This window comes from Heterodontus francisci, chromosome 17 (assembly GCF_036365525.1).
Source record: "Heterodontus francisci isolate sHetFra1 chromosome 17, sHetFra1.hap1, whole genome shotgun sequence".
Lineage (NCBI taxonomy): Eukaryota > Metazoa > Chordata > Chondrichthyes > Heterodontiformes > Heterodontidae > Heterodontus > Heterodontus francisci.
This window is the reverse complement of record NC_090387.1, coordinates 76,079,944-76,102,776: the sequence shown is the minus strand read 5'-3', so window position 1 is coordinate 76,102,776 and position 22,833 is coordinate 76,079,944. Positions and strand designations below refer to the sequence as shown.

The 22,833-nt window shown below is 43.4% G+C and overlaps 1 protein-coding gene across 1 annotated transcript in view; it reads right to left on the bottom strand.

Moving 5' to 3' along the window:
• The window catches only part of nudt21 (nudix hydrolase 21), a 32,314-nt gene that overhangs the window by 2,623 nt on the left and 6,858 nt on the right, over positions 1-22,833 (bottom strand). Inside the window, exons 2-6 of the mRNA XM_068049723.1 lie at positions 16,815-17,015; positions 14,936-14,999; positions 14,231-14,320; positions 7,333-7,408; positions 489-603 (exon numbers count right to left, since the gene is read on the bottom strand). Coding sequence (XP_067905824.1) covers positions 489-603; positions 7,333-7,408; positions 14,231-14,320; positions 14,936-14,999; positions 16,815-17,015 — 546 coding nt within the window. The remainder of the gene's footprint in view (positions 1-488; positions 604-7,332; positions 7,409-14,230; positions 14,321-14,935; positions 15,000-16,814; positions 17,016-22,833) is intronic.

The window sequence follows — 22,833 nt, the reverse complement described above, 5'->3', positions numbered from 1 at the left end:
TTAACCAATGACATTATGGGTTATAGAGCAACGGTAGATATCTGGAGTTAAGTTGTATATCACAATGACAGAACTGGCTCAAGGGGCTAAATGGCCTACTCCTGTTACTAATCCAAGTAGGGCAAAGAATAAAGAATGTTTTCAGTTTGCCCAAGAAAACTGGTAAGCCATAAACAAGGAAAAGATGTCACAGATAAAACTGCAACATGTTGCTCAATTTTCCAGGTAAGCCTTCAGTGCACCCCCACAAGTCTTACTTTTAATGGGCAAGATAAGCGAACATTAGGATCAACACAAGTCAGTACAGATCAGATTCATGACTGGCACATTTATTATCCACAGGCCTGTTAAGCCCATTTCGATATGAAGCTGTTTAGACCTTCCCAATCCACAAAAAAAAAGTGCTAATTCCTCTCCCAAACTATTAAGCTTCAAACAATCTGAAGGTCTCAATGAAGCAGTAGCATGTGCACGTGTTACCGAATTACCTGCTCAGAAGCTGAGGAAGACTGGAGATAATGGGTCCATAACCAGGAGCATTGTCATAAAGCTCAAATAATGGTGCAGCAACCAGCTTGTAATTCTTTGGCACTGCAAACAGGGCTGTAATTAAACACAGATCATTAAAGAGCACCAGAACCATAGCTATGTCACAAGTACAGTAAATGCACCAATTTAAATAGCTATCCAGTGGCTTGGCCAGTAAAGACAGCAGCCCAAATCTTGCAGGAAAACAGCAGGTTCACAAGAAAACACCTTTATTACATCAAATGTACAGCACAGAAACAGACCATTCTACACAACTTTATGCTCCACACAAACCTCCCTCCCACCACTCCATCCATATTATACCAAAAGCCTCTATTCCTTTCTCGCTCATGTTTATCTAGCTTCCCCTTAAATGCATGTGTGTTATTTGCCTTAACCATTCCTTGTGGTTGAGTTCCACATTCTAACAATTTTCTGGGTAAACAAGAGTCCCCCAAATTCTCTATTGAGTATCATTCAAAATCAGCCCTAGCTTTTCACCCCCACTCAGTGGAAACCACTTATGTCTAGCCCATGAAACCTTATTGTCTTAATTCACAAATCAGGCAGAAAATTAGAGACACGAGCTGGTCACTTCAGACCGCTGAGCCATTTGCCTTTCACAAGCGGCAGATCACCCTCAACATCCTGTTATTTTTCACAACCTTGTCGCAGAAAGTTAGGGCTCATGCTTAAAAGCTCAAGTATGCTTTTAATTTGGAATAATTGTTAATGCAATGGCAATCAATCTCTCCAGCCTAGAAAGGGAACAATTTAAATTATGCACCACTCTTGCAAGTAGCAAATTCTAGATTTTTAATATCTGTCGCTTCTCTCAATGCAGTCTTTATTTTCCTTTCGGCACTTGAATTGAATTTAATTCACCCACATCAGTCGTTCGTTCCTTTCCTCAACCTTAAATCTCATCGGCTAAGGATATAGACTGCTCATCATAGAAACATAGAAAACAGGGGCAGGAGTAGGCCATTCGGCCCTTCGAGCCTCCTCCGCCATTCATTATGATCATGGCTGATCATCCAACTCAGTAACCTGTTCTCTCTTTCGCCCCATACCCTTTGATTCCTTTAGACCCAAGAGTGATATCTAACTCCTTCTTGAAAACATACAATGTTTTGGCCTCAACTGCTTTGTGGTAGCGAATTCCACAGGCTCACCACTCTCTGGGTGAAGTAATTTCTCCTCATCTCAGTCCTGAAAGGTTTACCCCATATTCTTAGACTATGACCCCTGGTTCTGGACTCCCCCACCATCAGAAACATCCTCCCTGCATCTACCCTGTCAAGTACTGTTAGAATTTTATAGGTTTCTATGAGATCCCCCCTCACTCTTCTGAATTCCAGCAAATATAATCCTAACCGACTCAATCTCTCCTCATAATTCACTCCCACCATCCCAGGAATCAGTCTGGTAAACCTTCGCTGCACTCCCTCTGTAGCAAGAACATCCTTCCTCAGATAAGGAGACCAAAACTGCACACAACATTCCAGGTGTGGCCTCACCAAGGCCCTGTATAATTGCAGCAAGACATCCCTGTGCCTGTACTCAAGTCCTCTCACTATGAAGGCCAACATACCATTTGCAATTTTTTTTAATCGCCTGTTGCACCTACATGCTTACCTAGGTCGCGCTGCATATTCCCCTCTCAGTTTATAGCTAGATAATAACCTGCCTTCCTGTTTTTGCTACCAAAGTGGATAACCTCACATTTGTTCACATTATACTGCATCTACCCACTCACTCAACTTGTCCAAATCACCCTGAAGCCTCTCTGCATCCTCCTCACAACTCACTGTCCCACTCAGTTTTGTCTCATCTGCAAATCTGGAGATACTACATTTAGTTCACTCATCTAAATCATTAATATATATTGTGAATAGCTGGGGTTCTAGCACCGATCCCACCCACTAGTCACTGTCTGCCATTCGGAAAAAGACCCATTTATCCCGACTGTTTCCTGTCTGCCATCCAATTTTCTATCCATCGCAATACACTACCCCCAATCCCATGTGCTTGAATTTTACACGCTAATCTCTTATGTGGGACTTTGTCAAAAGCCTTCTGAAAATCCAAATAAGCCACATCCACTGGCTCCCCCTCATCAACTCTACTAGTTACATCCTCGAAGAATTCTAGTAGATTTGTCAAGCATGATTTCCCTTTTGTAAATCCATGCTGACTCTTCCCGATTCTACCACTGCTATAAAATCTTTGATAATGGACTCTAGAATTTTCCCCACAACCGACGTCAGGCTGACTGGTCTCTAATTCCCTGCTTTCTCTCTACCTCCCTTTTTAAATAGTGGGGTTACATTAGCTCCCTTCCAATCTGTAAGAACTGTTCCAGAGTCTATAGAATCTTGGAAGACCACCAATGCATCCACTATTTCTAGGGCATTTCCTTAAGTACTCTGGGATGCATACCATCAGGCCCTGGGGATTTATCGGCCTTCAATCCCATCAATTTCCCCAAGACCATTTCGCTACCAATACTGATTTCCTTCAGTTCCTCTCTCTCACTAAGCCCCGTGTTCCCCAACATTTCTGGTATGATATTTGTGTCCTCCTTTGTGAAGACAGAACAAAAGTATGCATTTAGCTGGTCAGCCATTTCTTTGTTCCTCATAATAAACTCCCATTTCTGACTGTAAGGGATCTACATTTGTCTTCACCAATCTTTTTCTGTTCACATACCTATAGAAACTTTTACAGTCAGTTTTTATGTTCCCTGCAAGCTTGCTCTCATACTCTATTTTCCCCTTCTTAATCAATCCCTTGATCCTCCTTTGCTGAATTCTAAACTGCTCCCAATCCTCAGGTCTATTGTTTTTTCTGGCAAATTTATATGCCTCTTCCTTGGATCTAATGCTATCTCTGATTTCCCTTGTAAGCCATGGTTTGGCTACCTTTCCCGTTTTACTTTTGTGCCAGACAGGGATAAACAATTGTTGCAGTTCATCCATGCACTCTTTAAATGTTTGCCATTACCTGTCCACCGTCATCCCTTTAAGTAACGTTTCCCAATCTGTCATGGCCAACTCGCGCCTCGTACCTTCCTAGTTTCCTTTACTAAGATTCAGGACCCTTGTCTCAATCAATTAAGTCACTCTCCATCTTGAAAAATTCTATCATATTATGGTCGCTCGTCCCCAAGGGGTCTCGCACTACTAGACTGTCAATTATTCCTCTCTCATTACACGATACCCAGTCTAGGATGGCCTGTTCTCTAGTTGGTTCCTCAACGTATTGGTGCAGAAAACCATCCCGTATACACTCCAAGAATTTCCCCTCTACGGTATTGTGACTATTTTGATTTGCCCATTCTATATGCAGATTAAAGTCATCCATAATTATGGATGTTCTTTTATTGCATGCGTCTCTAATTTCCGGTTCAATGCCATTCCCAACATCACCACTACAGTTTGGGGGTCTATATACAACCCCCACTAACGTTTTTTGCCCCTTAGTCTTTCTCAGCTCTACCCATAAGATTCCACATCATCAGAGCTAATATTTTTCCTCACTATTGCGTTAATTTCCTCTTTAACCAGCAATGCAACTCCACCGCCTTTTGCTTTTTGTCTGTCCTTCATAAATACTGAATACCCTGGATGTTCATTTCCCACCCCTGGTCACCTTGCAGCCATGTCTGCGTAATCCCGACTATATCATACCACTTTACATCTATTTGCGCAATTAATTCATCCACTTAATGGCGAATGCTCCACGCGTGAAGGCACAAAGCCTTAAGGCTAGTCTTTTTAACCTTACTTGTCCCCTTTCCACTATTTTTCACTGTGGTCCGGTTTGATTCTGGACCTTGATTTCTCTGCCTATCACTTTTCTTATTCCCCTTGCTGGCTTTTGTTCTCGTCTTGGACTCCCCCCTCCTCTGACTCCTTGCAAAGGTTCCCATCCCCCTTCCATTTTAGTTTAAACCCTCCCCAACCACTCTAGCAAATACTCCCCCTAGGACATCAGTCCCAGTCCTGCCCAGGTGTAACCTGTCCAGTTTGTACTGGTCCCACCTCCCCCAAAACCAGCTGTGAGAACAGAATAACATGGGGACATTTAAGGTGAAATAATTAATCAATCATGTACTACTAACAACTTCGGAGCTGCAGAGACAGCTTATCAGAAATTAATAGTAGCTCTTTCAGTGCTGTAGGAACAGCTTATCAGTAGGAGTAGAAGGAGTAGACTACCAAGCAAGATTCACAGGACAGCTGTAAGCTGCTTCATAAAAGCCTATATTGTACTACAGTTCAAAAACAGATAAGAGCCATGAGAAAATGAAATAAGAAGTTAAAAACACATTGACAAGGCAGGACCCCAATCAGGCCCTGACACCAAGAAACTGCAGAATTTGTAAACCAATTGGGAACTTAAAGGGGGTGTCACTGATGTGTATGAAGAACTATAAGAAAGGCTTAATTTCCTTGCACCACCACGGAGGAGAAAGGTGGAGGCAAAGGTGTTGTTGTAATTTGCTTTGCTGATGATGTAACCAAGAAGTACTGCAATAAAGTTTCTTAAAGCTACAGTCGGACTTCGTCTCTCTTTGTGCAACTAATGGGATCTAAAACCATCCCCCTCACACCATCTCTTCAGCCACGCATTCATCCGGTATATCCAGCTATTTCTACTCTGACTAGCACATGGCACTGGTAGTAATCCTGAGATCACTACCTTTGAGGTCCTACTTTTCAACTTACTTCCTCACTCCCTATATTCTGCTTTTAGGACCTCATCCTTTTTTTTTTAAACCTATGTCTTTTGTAACAATGTGTACTACGACCACTGGCTGTTCACCCTCCCCCTTCAGAATGTCCTGTAACCGCTGAGACATCCTTGACCCTATCACCAGGGAAGCAACATACCAATCTGGAACAAAAAGAAATGCTGGAAATACTCAGCACATCCGGTAGCATCTGTGCAGAGACAAGCAGAGTCAACGTTTCAGGTCACAGACCCTTCTTCAGAACTCTTTTGCGGCCACAGAAATGCCCATCTATTCCCCTCACAATTGAATCCCCTATAACAATTGCATTCCCGCACTTTTTACTCCTCCCCTGTGTAGCAGAGCCAACCGTGGTGCAAAGAATTGGGCTGTTGCTGCTTTCCAGAGAGGCCATTCCCCCCAACAGTATCCAAAGCAGTATATCTGTTTTGCAGGGGAATATCCACAGGAGATTCCTGAACTGCCTGCCTAGTGGTCACCCATTCCCTTCCTGGCTGTGGAGTCTGAGCCTGCGGTGTGACCACCTCTCCATACGTGCTATCTACGATACTCTCCGCCTCGTGGTCCTGTCAGTCATTCACCAAGGTCCCAACTGTCATCAGCACACACCTCCAGCGACTGAAAGGGCACAAACTTAAGCTGAAATATTGTGCTGGAAAAAAAAATCTAACAAATGGTGCACGTCATAAGATTAGATGTCCAATTAAATTGAGGATAACATGTAATTGAGCCTTACTGCCTACCCCGGCAGACAGTTAAGTTAACAGATTGTGCAAAGTTAGTGACCTAAGCTGGGGAGGGGGGTAGTGGGGAATGGCATAACTAACCTCAGTGATCTTCCTCTTGAGCTTATGGGCAATTTTCATCAATGGCCCATAATTCCTGTTAGAAGGTGGCCATAGGTGGGTCTTGACGACAGGTTTGGGCTTAGTTACACAAAGTTCTGAAACCCCAAGTAGAGCATTCATCCTTCAAACACAAAAAGCAGTCAAATCCACATTCAATCAGTGTTGAGTTGTATGACCCTAGCTAAAGCAGACTCCCTGGGATAGGAAGGTGATAGGAGAAAGAACCAGGATTCCATCATTTCCAACCCAATGACTTTTATGAAACACGCGTGTGCATGACAAAAGAGAACAAAAAATTGGGCTTGGCTATGTTGTTCTGCTAGTCAGTCTTCAGACAGTCACATGCATCAAATGTTGACCACTTAAGGGAAGAGTCAGCGAGTGTCTGTAAAAATAATACTCGAGGTAAGGGATTGTGTGTGGCCAAAGCCTTTAAGGGAAGAGAAAAAATATTTTAAGTGGTTTAAAAAATAGAAAGTAGAGTTCCACATGTATGACAGCGCAGAAAAATACCAGAAAGAAAGCATTTGGATCATTAATACACCATCAATCTATCCCTCATATCATACCAATTCAATTAGATCATTTCAGATAGACGTTACCATCGCTAAGAACATGCACCAGTTGCTGGGTCAACTGGAATCTGTTTTTTGGTGAGGGAGAAGGGAGACTTTGTTCATTCAGACCAGCTATGGCAGCACTCATGCCTCAGTCAAGCAGTTCAAGCTGTTTTCCAAGTAACTTGCACATATAACCTGGGCTGACTTTAATGCAATACTGAGGTATAACCACACTGTCAGAAATGCAGTCTTTCAGATAAGACATTGACCGAGGCGCTGTCTGTCTGCTCAAAAGATCTCGTGGCAGTAACTAATGAATAGCAAGGAACTTCCAGTGTCCTGGCCAATATTTATCTCTCAACCAATGACACAAACACATTTATCTCATTGCTGCTCGTTGGACCTTGCTGTGCACAAATTGCCTGTTGCGCTTGCTCACATTACAAAGTATTAATTTGCTGTGAAGTATTTTCAGAAATCCAAAGGAAGTGAATAGTATGACATTAGTGCAAGCTCGTCTTTGCAATGCAGTCTTCGTCTTAAGAGTACCTTTAGTTAAACTACTCCAGAGCTTGTGTGAATGCAATCACATGTCCAGGCACACACACACACACAGACTGTCTGTCTTATGACCTACCTTTCTCTTGAAGCTGCACTAAGAATAGCTTCTTGTGCTCTTTGGGCTTGGTGATGTGAGCTGGAATGTAGGGATACTGGAGGAGATGGAAAAACAAAGTTAAGAACAAAACACTTACAGGTTAGGCAAGATATTTCTCTCAGTAAAAGAGACTAATTCAGGAGCATTCACCTATAATATCCATTGAATATGCAAGGGGATACGTGAACTAATACCCCCCCATCATTACTGGATAAAAATATACTTCAAATAATGCCAAAACTAAGTCAGCATAAGCTACTGTTATACTAATCAGTCATCTCAGTCTGGTTTGTACAAAAATCTCAACAGGATGTCAAGTACCATTTTGATAGATAGCAGAACTCTCAGGAAAATAATTCTGCTCAACACTTAATGGGCGAAATTGCACTACACTGTATTAAAATAGAATTAAAACCAAGAGTTAAAATCGCAGCCAGAGAATTTTTCCCACAAGCATCCTATTATATGGGGATATTACATCCCACAAACATTCACTTTGGTTTCAGGCGAACACATGTATTTTAATTTTGGCTATGCAGAAAATATAGATAGAGTTACTAACAGAACAAAGAAGTGAGGGAAAAAAGTAACTCAATGAGTCTGCATAACTCTTTCACTGCAGCAGCTTTTTCGGGAGCAGAGTGCGAGCGAGTGAGCAGCTGGGAAGCTCAGTTTAAAGTAAACTTAATTTCCTTTTGTTTTCGGCGGAGACCAGGGGGCTGCTGGGTAAGTAAAACCCTATATATTTGGGCCATTTAAAATAACTTGCCTTTCACTGCAGCAGCTTTTTCGGGAGCAGAGAGTGCGAGCGAGTGAGCAACTGGGAAGGTCAGTTTAAAGTAAACTTAATTTCCTTTGGTTTTCGGCGGAGACCAGGGGGCTGCTGGGTAAGTAAAACCCTATATATTTGGGCCGTTTCTGAACCCGAGACACTACACCTGTAGTGTCTCCCACCTGCCCTCCTCCTCTAACCAAAAAAAAAAGGACTCGGTGGGGTGTAGATAAGGTAAGCCTTTTTCTATTTCTCTTTTTTTTTTAATCGTGTGATTGGTAAAAAACTTTTCGTTCCTTTTTCATTTAACTAAGTTTAAGCTTAAGATTAAAAATGGCAGGAGATCTCAGACCCGTGACATGCTCCTCTTGCTCAATGTGGGAGCTCAGGGACATGGCTGATGTCCCTGACTCCTTCGCATGCAGGAAGTGTGTCCAGCTGCAGCTCGTTAGACCGCATGATGGCTCTGGAGCTGCGGATGGACTCACTTTGGAGCATCCGCGATGCTGAGGAGGTAGTGGATAGCACGTTTAGCGAATTGGTCACACCGCAGATTAGGATTGCTGAGGGAGAAAGGGAATGAGTGACCAAAAGGCAGAGAAAGAGCAGGAAGGCAGCGCAGGTGTCCCCTGCGGTCATCTCCCTCCACAACAGGTATACCGTTTTGGATACTGTTGGGGGAGATGGCTCACCAGGGGAAGGCAGCAGTAGCCAGGTTCATGGCACCGTGGCTGGCTCTGCTGTTCACAAGGGCGGGAAAAAGAGTGGAAGGGCTATAGTCATAGGGGATTCAATTGTAAGGGGAGTAGATAGGCGGTTCTGTGGTCGAAAACGAGACTCCCGAATGGTATGTTGCCTCCCAGGTGCACGGTTCAGGGATGTCTCAGATCGGCTGCAGAACATTCTGAAGGGGGAGGGTGAACAGCCAGTTGTCGTTGTGCACATAGGCACCAATGATATAGGTAAAAAACGGGATGAGGTCCTACAAGCAGAATTTAGGGAGTTAGGAGCCAAGTTAAAAAGTAGGACCTCAGAGGTAGTAATCTCAGGATTGCTACCAGTGCCACGTGATAGTCAGAGTAGAAATGAAAGAATAGTCAGGATGAATGCGTGGCTTGAGAGATGGTGCAGGAGGGAGGGGTTCAGATTTTTGGGACCGGTTCTGGGGGAGGTGGGACTATTACAAATTGGACGGTCTACACCTGGGCCGGACTGGAACCAATGTCCTTGGGGGTGCTTTTGCTAACGCCGTTGGGGAGGGTTTAAACTAATGTGGCAGGGGGATGGGAACCAAATGAGGTCAGTAAAGAGTAAGGATGTAAGGAACTAGATAATGAAGTCAGCATGACTAAGGGAAAGAGTAGGCAGGGAGCAGATGATGAAAGCAAAGGGACTGGTGGTCTGAGGTGTATTTGTTTTAATGCAAGAAGTGTAGTAGGTAAGGCAGATGAACTTAGGGCTTGGATTAGTACCTGGGAGTATGATGTTATTGCTATTACTGAGACTTGGTTAAGGGAGGGGCATGATTGGCAACTAAATATCCCAGGATACTGATGCTTCAGGCGGGATAGAGAGGGAGGTAAAAGGGGTGGAGGAGTTGCATTACTGGTCAAAGAGGATATCACAGCTGTGCTGAAGGAAGGCACTATGGAGGACTCGAGCTGTGAGGCAATATGGGCAGAACTCAGAAATAGGAAGGGTGCGGTAACAATGTTGGGGCTGTACTACAGGCCTCCCAACAGCGAGCGTGAGATAGAGGTACAAATATGTAAACAGATTATGGAAAGCTGTAGGAGCAACAGGGTGGTGGTGATAGGAGATTTTAATTTTCCCAACATTGACTGAGATTCACTTAGTGTTAGAGGTCTAGATGGACAGAATTTGTAAGGAGCATCCAGGAGGGTTTTCTAGAGCAGTATGTAAATAGTCCAACTCGGGAAGGGGCCATACTGGACCTGGTGTTGGGAAATGAGCCGGGCCAGGTGGTTGACGTTTCAGTAGGGGACTACTTTGGGAATAGTGAACACAATTCCGTAAGTTTTAGAATACTCATGGACAAAGACGAGAGTGGTTCTAAAGGAAGAGTGCTAAATTGAGGGAAGGCCAACTATACCAAAATTCGGCAGGAGCTGGGGAATGTAGATTGGGAGCAGCTGTTTGAAGGTAAATCCACATTTGATATGTGGGAGGCTTTTAAAGAGAGGTTGATTAGCGTGCAGGAGAGACATGTTCCTGTGAAAATGAGGGGTAGAAATGGCAAGATTAGGGAACCATGGATGACAGGTGAAATTGTGAGACTAGCTAAGTGGAAAAAGGAAGCATACATAAGGTCTAGGCGGCTGAAGAAAGACGAAGCTTTGAAAGAATATCGGGATTGTAGGCACAATCTGAAACGAGGAATTAAGAGGGCTAAAAGGGGTCATGAAATATCTTTAGCAAACAGGGTTAAGGAAAATCCCAAAGCCTTTTATTCATATATAAGGAGCAAGAGGGTAACTAGAGAAAGGATTGGCCCACTCAAGGACAAAGGAGGAAAGTTATGCGTGGAGTCAGAGAAAATGGGTGAGATTCTAAACGAGTACTTTGCATCGGTATTCACCGAGGAGAGGGACATGACGGATGTTGAGGTTAGGAACAGGTGTTTGATTACTCGAGGTCAAGTCGGCATAAGGAGGGAGGAAGTGTTGGGTATTCTAAAAGGCATTAAGGTGGACAAGTCCCCAGGTCCGGATGGAATCTATCCCAGGTTACTGTGGGAAGCGAGAGAGGAAATAGCTGGGGCCTTAACAGATATCTTTGCAACATCCTTAAACACGGGTGAGGTCCCGGAGGACTGGAGAATTGCTAATGTTGTCCCCTTGTTTAAGAAGGGTAGCAGGGATAATCCAGGTAATTATAGACCGGTGAGCCTGACGTCAGTGGTAGGGAAGCTGCTGCAGAAGATACTGAGGGATAGGATCTATTCCCATCTGGAAGAAAATGGGCTTATCAGTGATAGGCAACATGGTTTTGTGCAGGGAAAGTCATGTCTTACCAACTTAATAGAATTCTTTGAGGAAGTGACAAAGTTGATTGATGAGGGAAGGGCTGTAGATGTCATATACATGGACTTCAGTAAGGCGTTTGATAAGGTTCCCCATGGTAGGCTGATGGAGAAAGTGAAGGCGCATGGGGTCCAAGGTGTACTAGCTAGATGGATAAAGAACTGGCTGGGCAACAGGAGACAGAGAGTAGCAGTGGAAGGGAGTTTCTCAAAATGGAGACGTGTGACCAGTGGTGTTCCACAGGGATCCGTGCTGGGACCACTGTTGTTTGTGATATACATAAATGATTTGGAGGAAAGTAAAGGTGGTCTGATTAGCAAGTTTGCAGACGACACTAGGATTGGTGGAGTAGCAGATAGTGAAGGGGACTGTCAGGGAATACAGCAGAATATAGATAGATTGGAGAGTTGGGCAGAGAAATGGCAGATGGAGTTCAATCAGGGCAAATGCGAGGTGATGCATTTTGGAAGATCCAATTCAAGAGTGAACTATACAGTAAATGGAAAAGTCCTGGGGAAAATTGATGTTCAGAGAGATTTGGGTGTTCAGGTCCATTGTTCCCTGAAGGTGGCAACGCAGGTCAATAGAGTGGCCAAGAAGGCATACGGCATGCTTTCCTTCATCGGACGGGGCATTGAGTACAAGAGTTGGCAGGTCATGTTACAGTTGTATAGGACTTTGGTTCGGCCACATTTGGAATACTGCGTGCAGTTCTGGTCGCCACATTACCAAAAGGATGTGGATGCTTTGGAGAGGGTGCAGAGGAGGTTCACCAGGATGTTGCCTGGTATGGAGGGCGCTAGCTATGAAGAGAGGTTGAGTAGATTAGAATTATTTTCATTAGAAAGACGGAGGTTGAGGGGGGACCTGATTGAGGTGTACAAAATCATGAGAGGTATAGACAGAGTGGATAGCAAGAAGCTTTTTCCCCCAGAGTGGGGGATTCAATTACAAGGGGACACGAGTTCAAAGTGAAAGGGGAAAAGTTTAGGGGGGATATGTGTGGAAATTTCTTTACGCAGAGGGTGGTGGGTGCATGGAACGCATTGCCAGCGGAGGTGGTAGACGCGGGCACGATAGCGTCTTTTAAGATGTATCTAGACAGATACATGAATGGGCAGGAAGTGAAGAGATACAGACCCTTAGAAAATAGACGACAGGTTTAGATAGAGGATTTGGATCGGCGTAGACTTGGAGGGCCGAAGGGCCTGTTCCTGTGCTGTAATTTTCTTTGTTCTTTGTTCTATCCAATCAATAGCCAACTCTTAAAGACCATGTCGATCCTGGTTTAAATGCCTGGACTTTGCGAAGTACCTCACTTTACCAGGGTAGCAACAGGAAGGCGGCTGTACTTGTCCCCTGGATCCCACATCTGGGTGGTTGGGGAAGAGGAGGACGAGGAGCAGGAGGAAGAGAATAGATCATTACCTAAACGGCTCTGCTCCAAATCACTACTTAGCCATCAAATAGTGCCAAGGAAAGAATGTGCAGGGAGAGAAGGGAAGAAAGAATGGGTTTTAGTGAAGGAAAGAATGCGCTGAGGGTTAAATGACTCCATGCAGAGAAGCCACCACTAACTGACATGTTGGGTGCTCTAACTTGGGCAAAGATACAGATGTAACCTTATTCTAGAGGCAACACCAGTGAACCTTGAGAGAAAACAGACTCTTAAAAATCAATCAGCAGGGAATTGCCAAGGACAGAAGTGAATAAAGGCAACCACCCAGGACAGGATAGTCAGTGACAAGAATCAATGAAAACTAGGATCAAGTGGAAGTAAACTATTAAAAATGGATGTAATTTAAAATATTTTACTATAAATCTTGTTTTTAAAAAAGATGCTGTTGGAAGTTTGCCAGGTGTTTACTCCACTCTGCAGCAATCCTGGTCCAATATCCTCAGTTGCTAAAGGAGTGGGAGAATCAGATAATTGAAATAACAGAAGTCAAAGAGGCATACTGGAAATTTTCTTTAAAGAAAGGACTCCTTACTGAGGACCTATTCCATTCTTTGATTAATACCAAGTGGAGCACAAGGGACTAATCAGAATTATTTCAGAATCCTGTGGCTAAAGACAAGTTCAGATCAATTGGTATACTACCCAGTTAAAGTCAAATCCTGCCTAAAAAGCTCTATGGAGCTTAAGAAATTGTAACCATTTAGTTTTAATATCTTTGAGAAGCCAGAAACTACGACAGGCCTATATATCCAGAGCTTCACATCACATCTTATAAATGACAGTGTCCCTCAATGACGAAGATGATTTTTACAGCATTATGTGCAGGGAGGCGATGGCATAGTGGTAATGTCACTGGACTAGTAATCCAGAGGCCTAGGCCTCTGGGGGCATGGGTTTGAATCCCACCACGGCAGCTGGCGAAATTTGAATTCAATTAATAAAATCTGGAATTAAATCTGGAATTTGGGCAGCACAGTGGTTAGCACTGCAGTCTCACAGCTCCAGTGACCCGGGTTCGATTCTGGGTACTGTCTGTGTGGAGTTTTCAAGTTCTCCCTGTGACCGCGTGGGTTTCCGCCGGGTGCTCCGGTTTCCTCCCACAGCCAAAGACTTGCAGGTTGATAGGTAAATTGGCCATTGTAAATTGCCCCTAGTGTAGGTAGGTGGTAGGGGAATTGAGGGGATGTGGTAGGAATATGGGATTAATGTAGGATTAGTATAAATGGGTGGTTGACGGTCAGCACAGACTCGGTGGGCCGAAATGTCTGTTTCAGTGCTGTACCTTAAAATAAATAAAATAAATAAATTAGATAAATAAAAGCTAGTCTAATGGTGACCAAGAAACCAATGTCAATTGTTGTAAAAACCCATCTGGTTCACGAATGTCCTTTAGGGAAAGAAATCTGCCGTCCTTACCTGGTCTGGACTACATGTGGCACCAGACCCACAGCAACGTGGTTGACTCTTAAAATGCCCTCAGTTGTATCAAAACAAGGGCAAATAGGGATGGGCAATGAAATGCTGGCCTAGCCAGTGACACCCACATCGCATGAAGGAATCACAAAAAAAATCCCAGTAGAGACAATAAAATTCTGCACTCACCTGTGGGGGTTCAAAGTTTGGTCTCCACCAGTTCCCGATGCAGTCATCAATGACCCAGTCTTGCTGCACACCATCTTGGCGGCCCAAAATCTGCGGAAATGCACAGTTGAATGCATGTTTTCCCCAAACCTCAAAACAGGTATATTCCTTCCTCCCTGAATCAGATTAGATCATTCCTTCAGCCACCCTGAAAGAAGCCGACCTTAATCGGGTTTGTTCATTTGAAGGACCCTTCCAACCCCTCTCCCAGGAAAAAGTTTGTGACTGTTATCGAGATTATAAATACAACATTCAATACAGACTGGCTTCAGAACAAAATCAAAATTACCAGCTGTTCTGAAGATCCTCTCATTTTGCTCTCTGTCCATTCTACCCCCTTCTATTTATTTGCAAAAGTGTTAGTACAAATGAAATACCCATTTTTAAACACCTAGATTAGGTTGGGAAAAAAAGCTTCACAACAAGGTGCACAGGACTCAACAGCAGACAGCAATTTTCCATAAATGTACAAGTCGAAATCTAAAATCTACTCCGAGCTCCTCAAAACACAAGTACACAAAGCAGCACTAATTAGGTACTATTAAATCACGTGACATGAGGACAGTACCACACAGAGATCAAATCCAGTCAGACTTTGACCAGCTGATGCTTTAGCCCATAAACTATCCAACAAGTTTGGAGGAAATCTGAGCACGGGTTCTGTACCTCTGTCATTAGACGCTTCAGACCCTCCACTTCATCTTCTCCAGGATTCAGCTCTCCACCAGGCCTAAATCCACAAAACAAAGCACATAAAGACTGTTGGTAGGTTAAAACAGGTTGGTAAACTAGTGCAGATTTACCAATCTTCAAAACCTGATGGCACAAATTCTTCAGTTTGCAACCTGGGAAGGCAGAACATACTTTTCAGGCATTAGACTAATTTTGATGCACTGGTAGTTAGCTTCATTGACTTTAAAGATTCAAATACTCCTTTGATAGCTCACAAGCAACAAACTTACCTAGCCATCCCCATTCTCTGCTGAGTTAATAGGATGTTCTAACTGGCCTTAGTACCCCTGGCTTAGGGCAAAAGGTAAAAGACATGACGTTTCCATCTCCTGATCACCATCCAGTGACTGCTCCTAGAACAGTACACATTAGGCAAGACAAGGACTGGATTCAGCTGCAATACCCGCTGTGGAGAAACTGACTGCTCTTGCCAATCATTTTGGCATGTGCAGGAGGTAAAAACACCTGCATAACATCACCCAACAGGGGGGGTCAATGCCTTTCGAAGAGGAAATTAGCCAGTAAAAGGGTACATGCTGTACTCTCCCTCACATATTAAAAAAATATCAAGTCGATCAAGTTGAAGAATGTCAACGTCTTAGCAGCGAAAACTGTCCTCATTATGGAAAACTGGTGCCCACATGGAACAGTCCAGTACACTGAAGTAGGTTTATATGTCCCTTAATCCAAGTCTAAATATCGGTTTCCCTACTACACCAGGATATCTACATTCTCTCACTAGACATCCTCCTGCCCAAGATCAAGTTGAGGACAGATTACTTCCAGCTTTGTGCTGGGAACCAAAGCACATTAGGAATAGGGTTAAAACTAATGGGTAGGCTGAACTCAAAGCAGTTGAAAGGTCAAAGGAATTTGCTCACTACACCTGGTTGCACATAACCCCAAATCCTTTGTTGACGCGGGGTGAGGGTAAATATCAAAAGGGACATCATGCTAAGATTACAGTTAAGAAAAATTTCACCTCTACCATCCTGGTAGATTTTATGTAGTGTAAAGTGATAAAACAGGTTATGATGTTTCTAGCATTAACCCTTCATCAGATGGGTAAAACACAAAATCTGGCATCTCTTCATAAATGACTGACTGGCTATGCATTTTTGGTATTTTCTTGGGAAGCAAATGATAGCTGCCTCCAGCCTCCTCTCTTTCTCTCACACCATGGGAAGAAAGTTAGGAAACTCTCTGTGCTGCTCACTCAGCGACCAAAAGCTCGCTAACCTACATTGACACCCAGACCACCAACAAATTAATTTGAAAATTCTCATCCTCATGTTCAAATCCCTCCATGGCTTTACCCCTCACTATCTTAAATCTCCTCCAGCCTTATAACCCTCCTCCAACTCTGGACTCTTCTGCACCTTCCCCACTAATCCCTTAGCCTACCAATATTAGGAGTTCATGCAGCAGTCTAGGCCTTAAGCTGGAATTCCCTCCCTAAAACCCCTCTCCTCTTTTTAAGAGCTTCCTTAAAACTTATCCCTGACCAATCTTTTAGTCACCTGCCCTAATGTCTCATCCTATGGCTCTGTGCCAAAACTTGTCTTATGCCCCTTTGAAGCATCATTGGATGTTTTCCTACATTAAAAGGAACCATATAAATTCAAGTTGTTTTGTTAGCTTTTAGTCAGCAATTATCCTCGATGATGCATGGCAAGATCACCGGCAAAGGAAAACCAAAAAGCTCTACAGTGCAATGCACTGATCAATAACTAACTGCATATTTATGGTAGTTTACCCAAAGGTTTGATCATTCACACCCCAAAACTGGAAAATCTTTTAGAGTTGCACTCACAGTTTAAAGAAGGTTGTCCCAAGCTGCAACAGCAGTACATGAGGCAGTCTGTGCTCATGCACAATCAGAACACCCTCCACAGTGCGCCTCATGCCAATCTTCTCAAACTCCTCCCGCATGCGCTGGAATCGAGCTGCCACAGAGCAGTCCTTCTCGTACAAGGGCTCCTTAGTACCAAAGGTGTAGTTAGTCAGCGGATACCTGATGAGAGATTCCCCACAAAATAGATTTATACATTGTAATGAGAATGTAATTACCAGCACCCACAGAGACAAATCCGAGAAATAACTGTACTAGAACAGGAAATTTTCTCAACAGGGAATTTTCCAAACAGGGACACAGCCAGATCCAGCACATGGTCACTGGCCCAGATTCAGGGGGAAAAATATACCACCTCCTTAGAGTTTCCATTGCATGGGATATTAGGACTTCTAACACGATCTCAATCTACCCCACCCACTCTGCAAAGCAGTTTCAGACACTGGTCACAATCAGAGAAATGGATAAGATTTTTGATTTGACAAAAGATACTGAGCACCAAACTGTAGAACATTTGAATCCACGATCAAACCATCAGGTTTTATTGCAAAAACTGCCTTTTAAAGTAAATGTTCAAGTATTAATGCTTAATAAACATAACATTTGATTTGTTCAGAACCATATTGATTGGAGCAGTGACTTATAAATCAGAACCCTTCCTTCATAAATGTGAAGGAGTGATTTATCTGTTGCTGGTGGGATTGGTTGACTGAGGAATGCAGGTCAGGACCAGGAGAACTTGAAAACCACCTCACCAGAAGTAGATAACCACTTCATTTTAATATTTCACCTGAAATATTATGGCACCTAATATGGCACCTCTGGGGGGAGGGAGGGGGGAGGGAACCAGAGACTGATTGCACTGCCCCAGCTGAGATCAGTTTCTTCAGTGAAGACTGCACATCAACCTGCCTTTTACAACTTTTGCCCCTGGGAACACACCATTCTGCAGACCCAGCCAAGTTGCCTGTACATCTTAAGACCAGAAATATATATCCAACAGGACTCAAGAATCTTTGCTTCCTCAAGAAAAGTTGCTCATTAGTTCTTCAGATACTTGGTCTGTGCTGAGTTCACAGATCTCCGGCCAGCAGTTATAACTATCTCCAGCACTAGGGCGGAAAAGCCAAGGTTCTCACCCATTATTAGTATTAAGAGACCATGGTTGGAGTGTCACTGTGCAAGCATCAGCAGGAAGGTGTTTGGCTGGAGGTGGGGGTTAAAAAATTTCTTCTGTGAGAATTCAGCATAAATGATTATTTACTCTAGAAGTTCCACTGAAGGTCATTGCAGGGGATTATGAGAAACCCCACAGCAATTCCAGGTGCTGGTGAGTACAAGTTAGTGCTTGGCTGTGATTGCCATTCATGGGCAAATGACTTCCAGTTACAACTGAATGAGCATTCGGGCAAGACATTTAAAAGTTGGTGGTGCCTGTGAAATGGTATGCCAGCATGCAGTCATTAGAGGAAAAAGCTGGAAAAATAAACTGAACCTTCCAGATCCTGTGGCTTATAAAGAAACTCGAATTCCAAACTAATTTAATACACAGGAATTATAAAGGCTGCATTTGCTGACAATGCTACCTCCAGGTGGTGCTGCAGTGGCACATGCGCAAATGCAGCATGTGCCACTAAAATGTCACAGTCTGACTTCAGGCAGCTGCCAGGACTAAAGATGGCACTGCTCAAATAATCACATGAAGGTAACCTAACGTAAACACATGGCAGCACACAATGGCGGGAGAGAGTGAGCGAGGGAGCAGAGCGGAGCGGCGGAGAGAGCAGCGACCAGGGGAGTTTGGAGGGGGGGGGGGGGGGGGAGTTGGGGGGGAGAAAAAGAGCAGCCAGAGAGAGCAGGATTGGGGGGGGTGGGGGGGGGGGGGGCGGAGCTTGACGCATGGGTGAACACCCACTGGCGTTGCATTGTGGTATGCATAAAGCGCATGCGCAGAGGCCGACCAGGCGCGTTGCCCGAAGATGCACACGTCACGCAATTACATAATCGGCGCATGCGTTAACCAGTCCTGGCAAGTCAGAACGCAGCGCACGCGCAGACAACAGGAGCCCATCTGCGCATGTGCACATCTTGGCGCAGCCTGTTGATGTCTGTGGCCGGCTGCGTTGTCAGGAATCACTTTGAATTATAAAATGGTTTGTAGAAAAAATGTTATAAAACAATATTGTTACTCTAAGCTTAATGTCTTTTAAAGAAGTTTTAATTCTGCACACAGCAAGTCTAATGAGACACGTAGCCAGCATCCTGGTCTAATATTTTAATCCCCATACCCCACAAGCACAGAAGTCAATTGCAGCACCCTATCTATAACCCCAACTGATGCAGCACTGGCCTGAAATAAATTAAAACGCTTTGTTAGCTGTGCATTCCAGTCTGACACTCAGAAGCTACACTTTTCACAACCTTGAGTATGCTAGAAACCGCATCAATTGCTACAGTTACGAGCAGATGAATTAGGAGCAGGCCATTCAGCCCTTCGAGCCTACTCCGCCATTCAATTAGTTCATGTCTGAACTGATCACTCCACATTTCCACCTACCCGATAACCTACCACCTCCTTGATCAAGAATCTACCTACCTCTGCCTTAAAAATATTCAAAGACTCAGCTTCCACTGCCTTTTGAGGAAGAGAATTCCAGAGACTCACGACCCTCAGAAAGAATTTCTCATCTCTGTCTTCAATGGGTGACCCCTTATTTTTAAACAGTGACTCCAAGTTCTAGATTCTCCCACAAGGGAAAACATCTTTTCCACATCCACCCTGTCAAGACCCCTCAGAATCTTACATGTTTCAATCAAGTCACCTCTTACTCATCTACATTCCAGCAGATATAAGCCTAGCCTGTTCAACCTTTCCTCGCAAGACAGCCCGCCCGTTCCAGGTATTAGTCTAGTAAAACTTCTCTGTACTGCCTCCAACGCATTGACATCCTTCATTACACAAGGAGACCAGTACTGTACACTGTACTCCAGATGTGGTCTCACCAATGCCCTCTATAGCTGAAGCACAATCTCCCTACTTTTGTATTCAATTCCCCTCGCGATAAACGACAATATTCTATTAGCTTTCCGAATTATGTGCTGTACCTGCATACTAACCTTTTGCGATTAATGCAATAGGACACCCTGAACCCGCTGCAAACTCTCACCATTTAATGTGCTTTTTTACTCTTCCTGCCAGTCAACAATTTCCCACATTATTCTCCATTTGCCAGGTCTTTGCCCACTCACGTAACCTATCTATATCCTTTGGTAGCCTCCTTATGTCCTCTTCACAAGTTACTTTCCTACCTATCTTTGTGTCATCAGCAAATTTAGCAACCATACCTTCGGTCCCTTCATCCAAGTCATTTATATAAATTGTAAAAAGTTGAGGCCCCAGCACAGATCCCTGTGGCACACCACTCGTTACATCTTGCCAACTAGAAAATGACCCATTTATGCCTACTCTGTTTCCTGTTAGCTAACCAACCTTCTATCCATGCCAATATATGTTACACCCCCTACACAATGAGCTTTTATTTTCTGCAATAACCTTTGATGTGGCACCTTATCAAACACCTTCTGGAAATCTAAGTACAATACATGCACCGTTTCCCCTTTATCCACAGCACATGTAACTCCCTCAAAAGAACTCCAATTGGTTAAACATTTGGTTCACAAAACTATGTTGACTCTGCCTGATTACCTTGAATTTTTCTAAATGCCCTGCTATAACGTCTTTAATAATAGCTTCTAACATTTTCCCTAAGACAGACGATAGCTAACTGGCCTGTAGTTTCCTGTTTTGTGTCTCTCCGTTTTTGAATAAAGGAGTTACATTCGCTATTTTCCAATCTAACAGAACCTTCCCCGAATCTAGGGAATTTTGGAAAATTAAAACTAACGCATCAACTATCTCATGAGCCACTTCTTTTAATACCCTTGGATGAAGTCCAGTGGGACCTAGGCACCTCAGCCCACAGCTCCAACAATTTGTTCAGTAGCACTTCCCTGGTGATTGTAATTTTCTTGTGTTCCTCCCTCCCTTTCATTTCCTGACTTCCAGCTCATACTGGGATGTTACTTGTATCCTCAATAGTTAAGACTGATGCAAAACATCTGTTGAATTCATCTGCCATCTCCTGATTATCCATTATTCATTCCCCAGACTCACTTTTTATAGGACCAATGCTCACTTTGTTAACCCTTTTCTTTTTTAAATATCTGTAGAAACTCTTACTATCTGTCTTTATATTTCTAGCTAGCTTTCTCTCGTACTCTAAATTTATCTTCCTTATCAATCTTTTAATCATTCATTGCTGTTTTTTATATTCTGTCCAATCTTCTGACCTGCCATCCCATTTTTAACGCAATTATAGGCTTTTTCTTTAAGTTTGATACTATCTTTAACTTTTTTAGTTAACCACAGATGGAGAGTCCCAACCTTGAATTTTTTCTTTCTCGTTGAAATGCATCTATTCTGAAATATCCCCTTAAAATGTCTACCACTGCATTCCTTAACTTGATTTGCCAGTTCACTTTAGCTGGCTCTGCTTTCATGCCCTCATAGTTGCCCTTATTTAAGTTTAAAATACTAGTCTTTGACCCACTTTTCTCTCCCTCATACTGAATGTAAAATTCAATCATATTATGATTGCTGCTACCTAGGGTCACCTTAACTATGAGGTCATTAATTAATCCTACACAGCAGACCCTTAAACTTGTCTCTTGGCCATACATAATTTCTTTCAAACCCCAACCCTGCCCGAAGACATATATGTTAACCTGCAAGTGTCAGAACATGACAATGCGCTATTGAATCAGAGGCTAAGACTCCTTATTTGGCCTGTAAGAATACTAGATTCCATATGCATTGTACAGGAGGAAGTTTACATTTGCATCTACAACAGTTTGTCATGCAGCTTTCATAAAGTTAAAAAAGGAAAACTAAGAATACTGGAAAGACACAACAGGCCAGGTAGCATCAAGAGAAAAAGAGGTTATTGACTGTTCAGGCACGTAACTCATTAGAACTGCAAGCTGAAATATAAACAGACATTTAAGGTGTTTACAAAATAGTGGAAAAGGCATTGAAACTATTCACAGAAGCTCCTCCTTGGTTAAGTAACCTGCAAACTGTAAAATAAAGAAAGGATGGTTAAATAGGGTGATACAGAGAAAAGAATGCACAAATAGTCGAGGATCAAAGATACAAGAAACAAAAAAAGTTTTGAAATCAAAACAAAAGTAAAAACATTGGGTTTGCTGTCAGTTGCAAGAAAAGGGGAGGGGAGAGGGGAAGTTAACAAGTTTACACCACAGGCCCCTTCTCTGCCAGTGCTGTATTGTGACAAAAGATCTCTATCTGCCTCCAGACATGAGACTCATCCCACATAAGCACCCCTTGCTGTTGAGAAATTAGATATTAAGATTACAGACCATTCAGCCAATTTATTCCCATTCTGATATATTTGCTCATTCACATTCTCTTCGTCCTCTACCACCATACGAAAATGCCTGTTTCTTTGTCCAGTTCTGAAGGACAACGTAGTCTCGGCCCAACCATCTTCAGCTCCCTCAATGACCTTCCCTCCAACATCAAGTCAGGTTGGAATGTTCATTGACGATTGCACTGTTCAGTACCATTCACAACTCCTCAGATACTGAAACAGTTCATGTCTGCATGCAGCAAGACCTGGACAACATTAAGGCTTGGGCTGTTATGTGGCAAGTTACATTCATGCCACACAAGTGCCAGGCAATAATAATCTCCGAGAGAATCTAACTATCCCCCCACTCGATGTTCAACAGAATTACCATCGCCAAATCCCCCATCAACATCCTGGGGGTTACCATTGACCAGAAATTTAACTGGAAAAGGTCAGAGGCTGGGAATTCTGTGGCGAATAACTCACCCCCGACTCCTCAAAGCCTGTCCAGCATCTACAAGGCACATGTCAGGAGTGTGATGGAATATCTT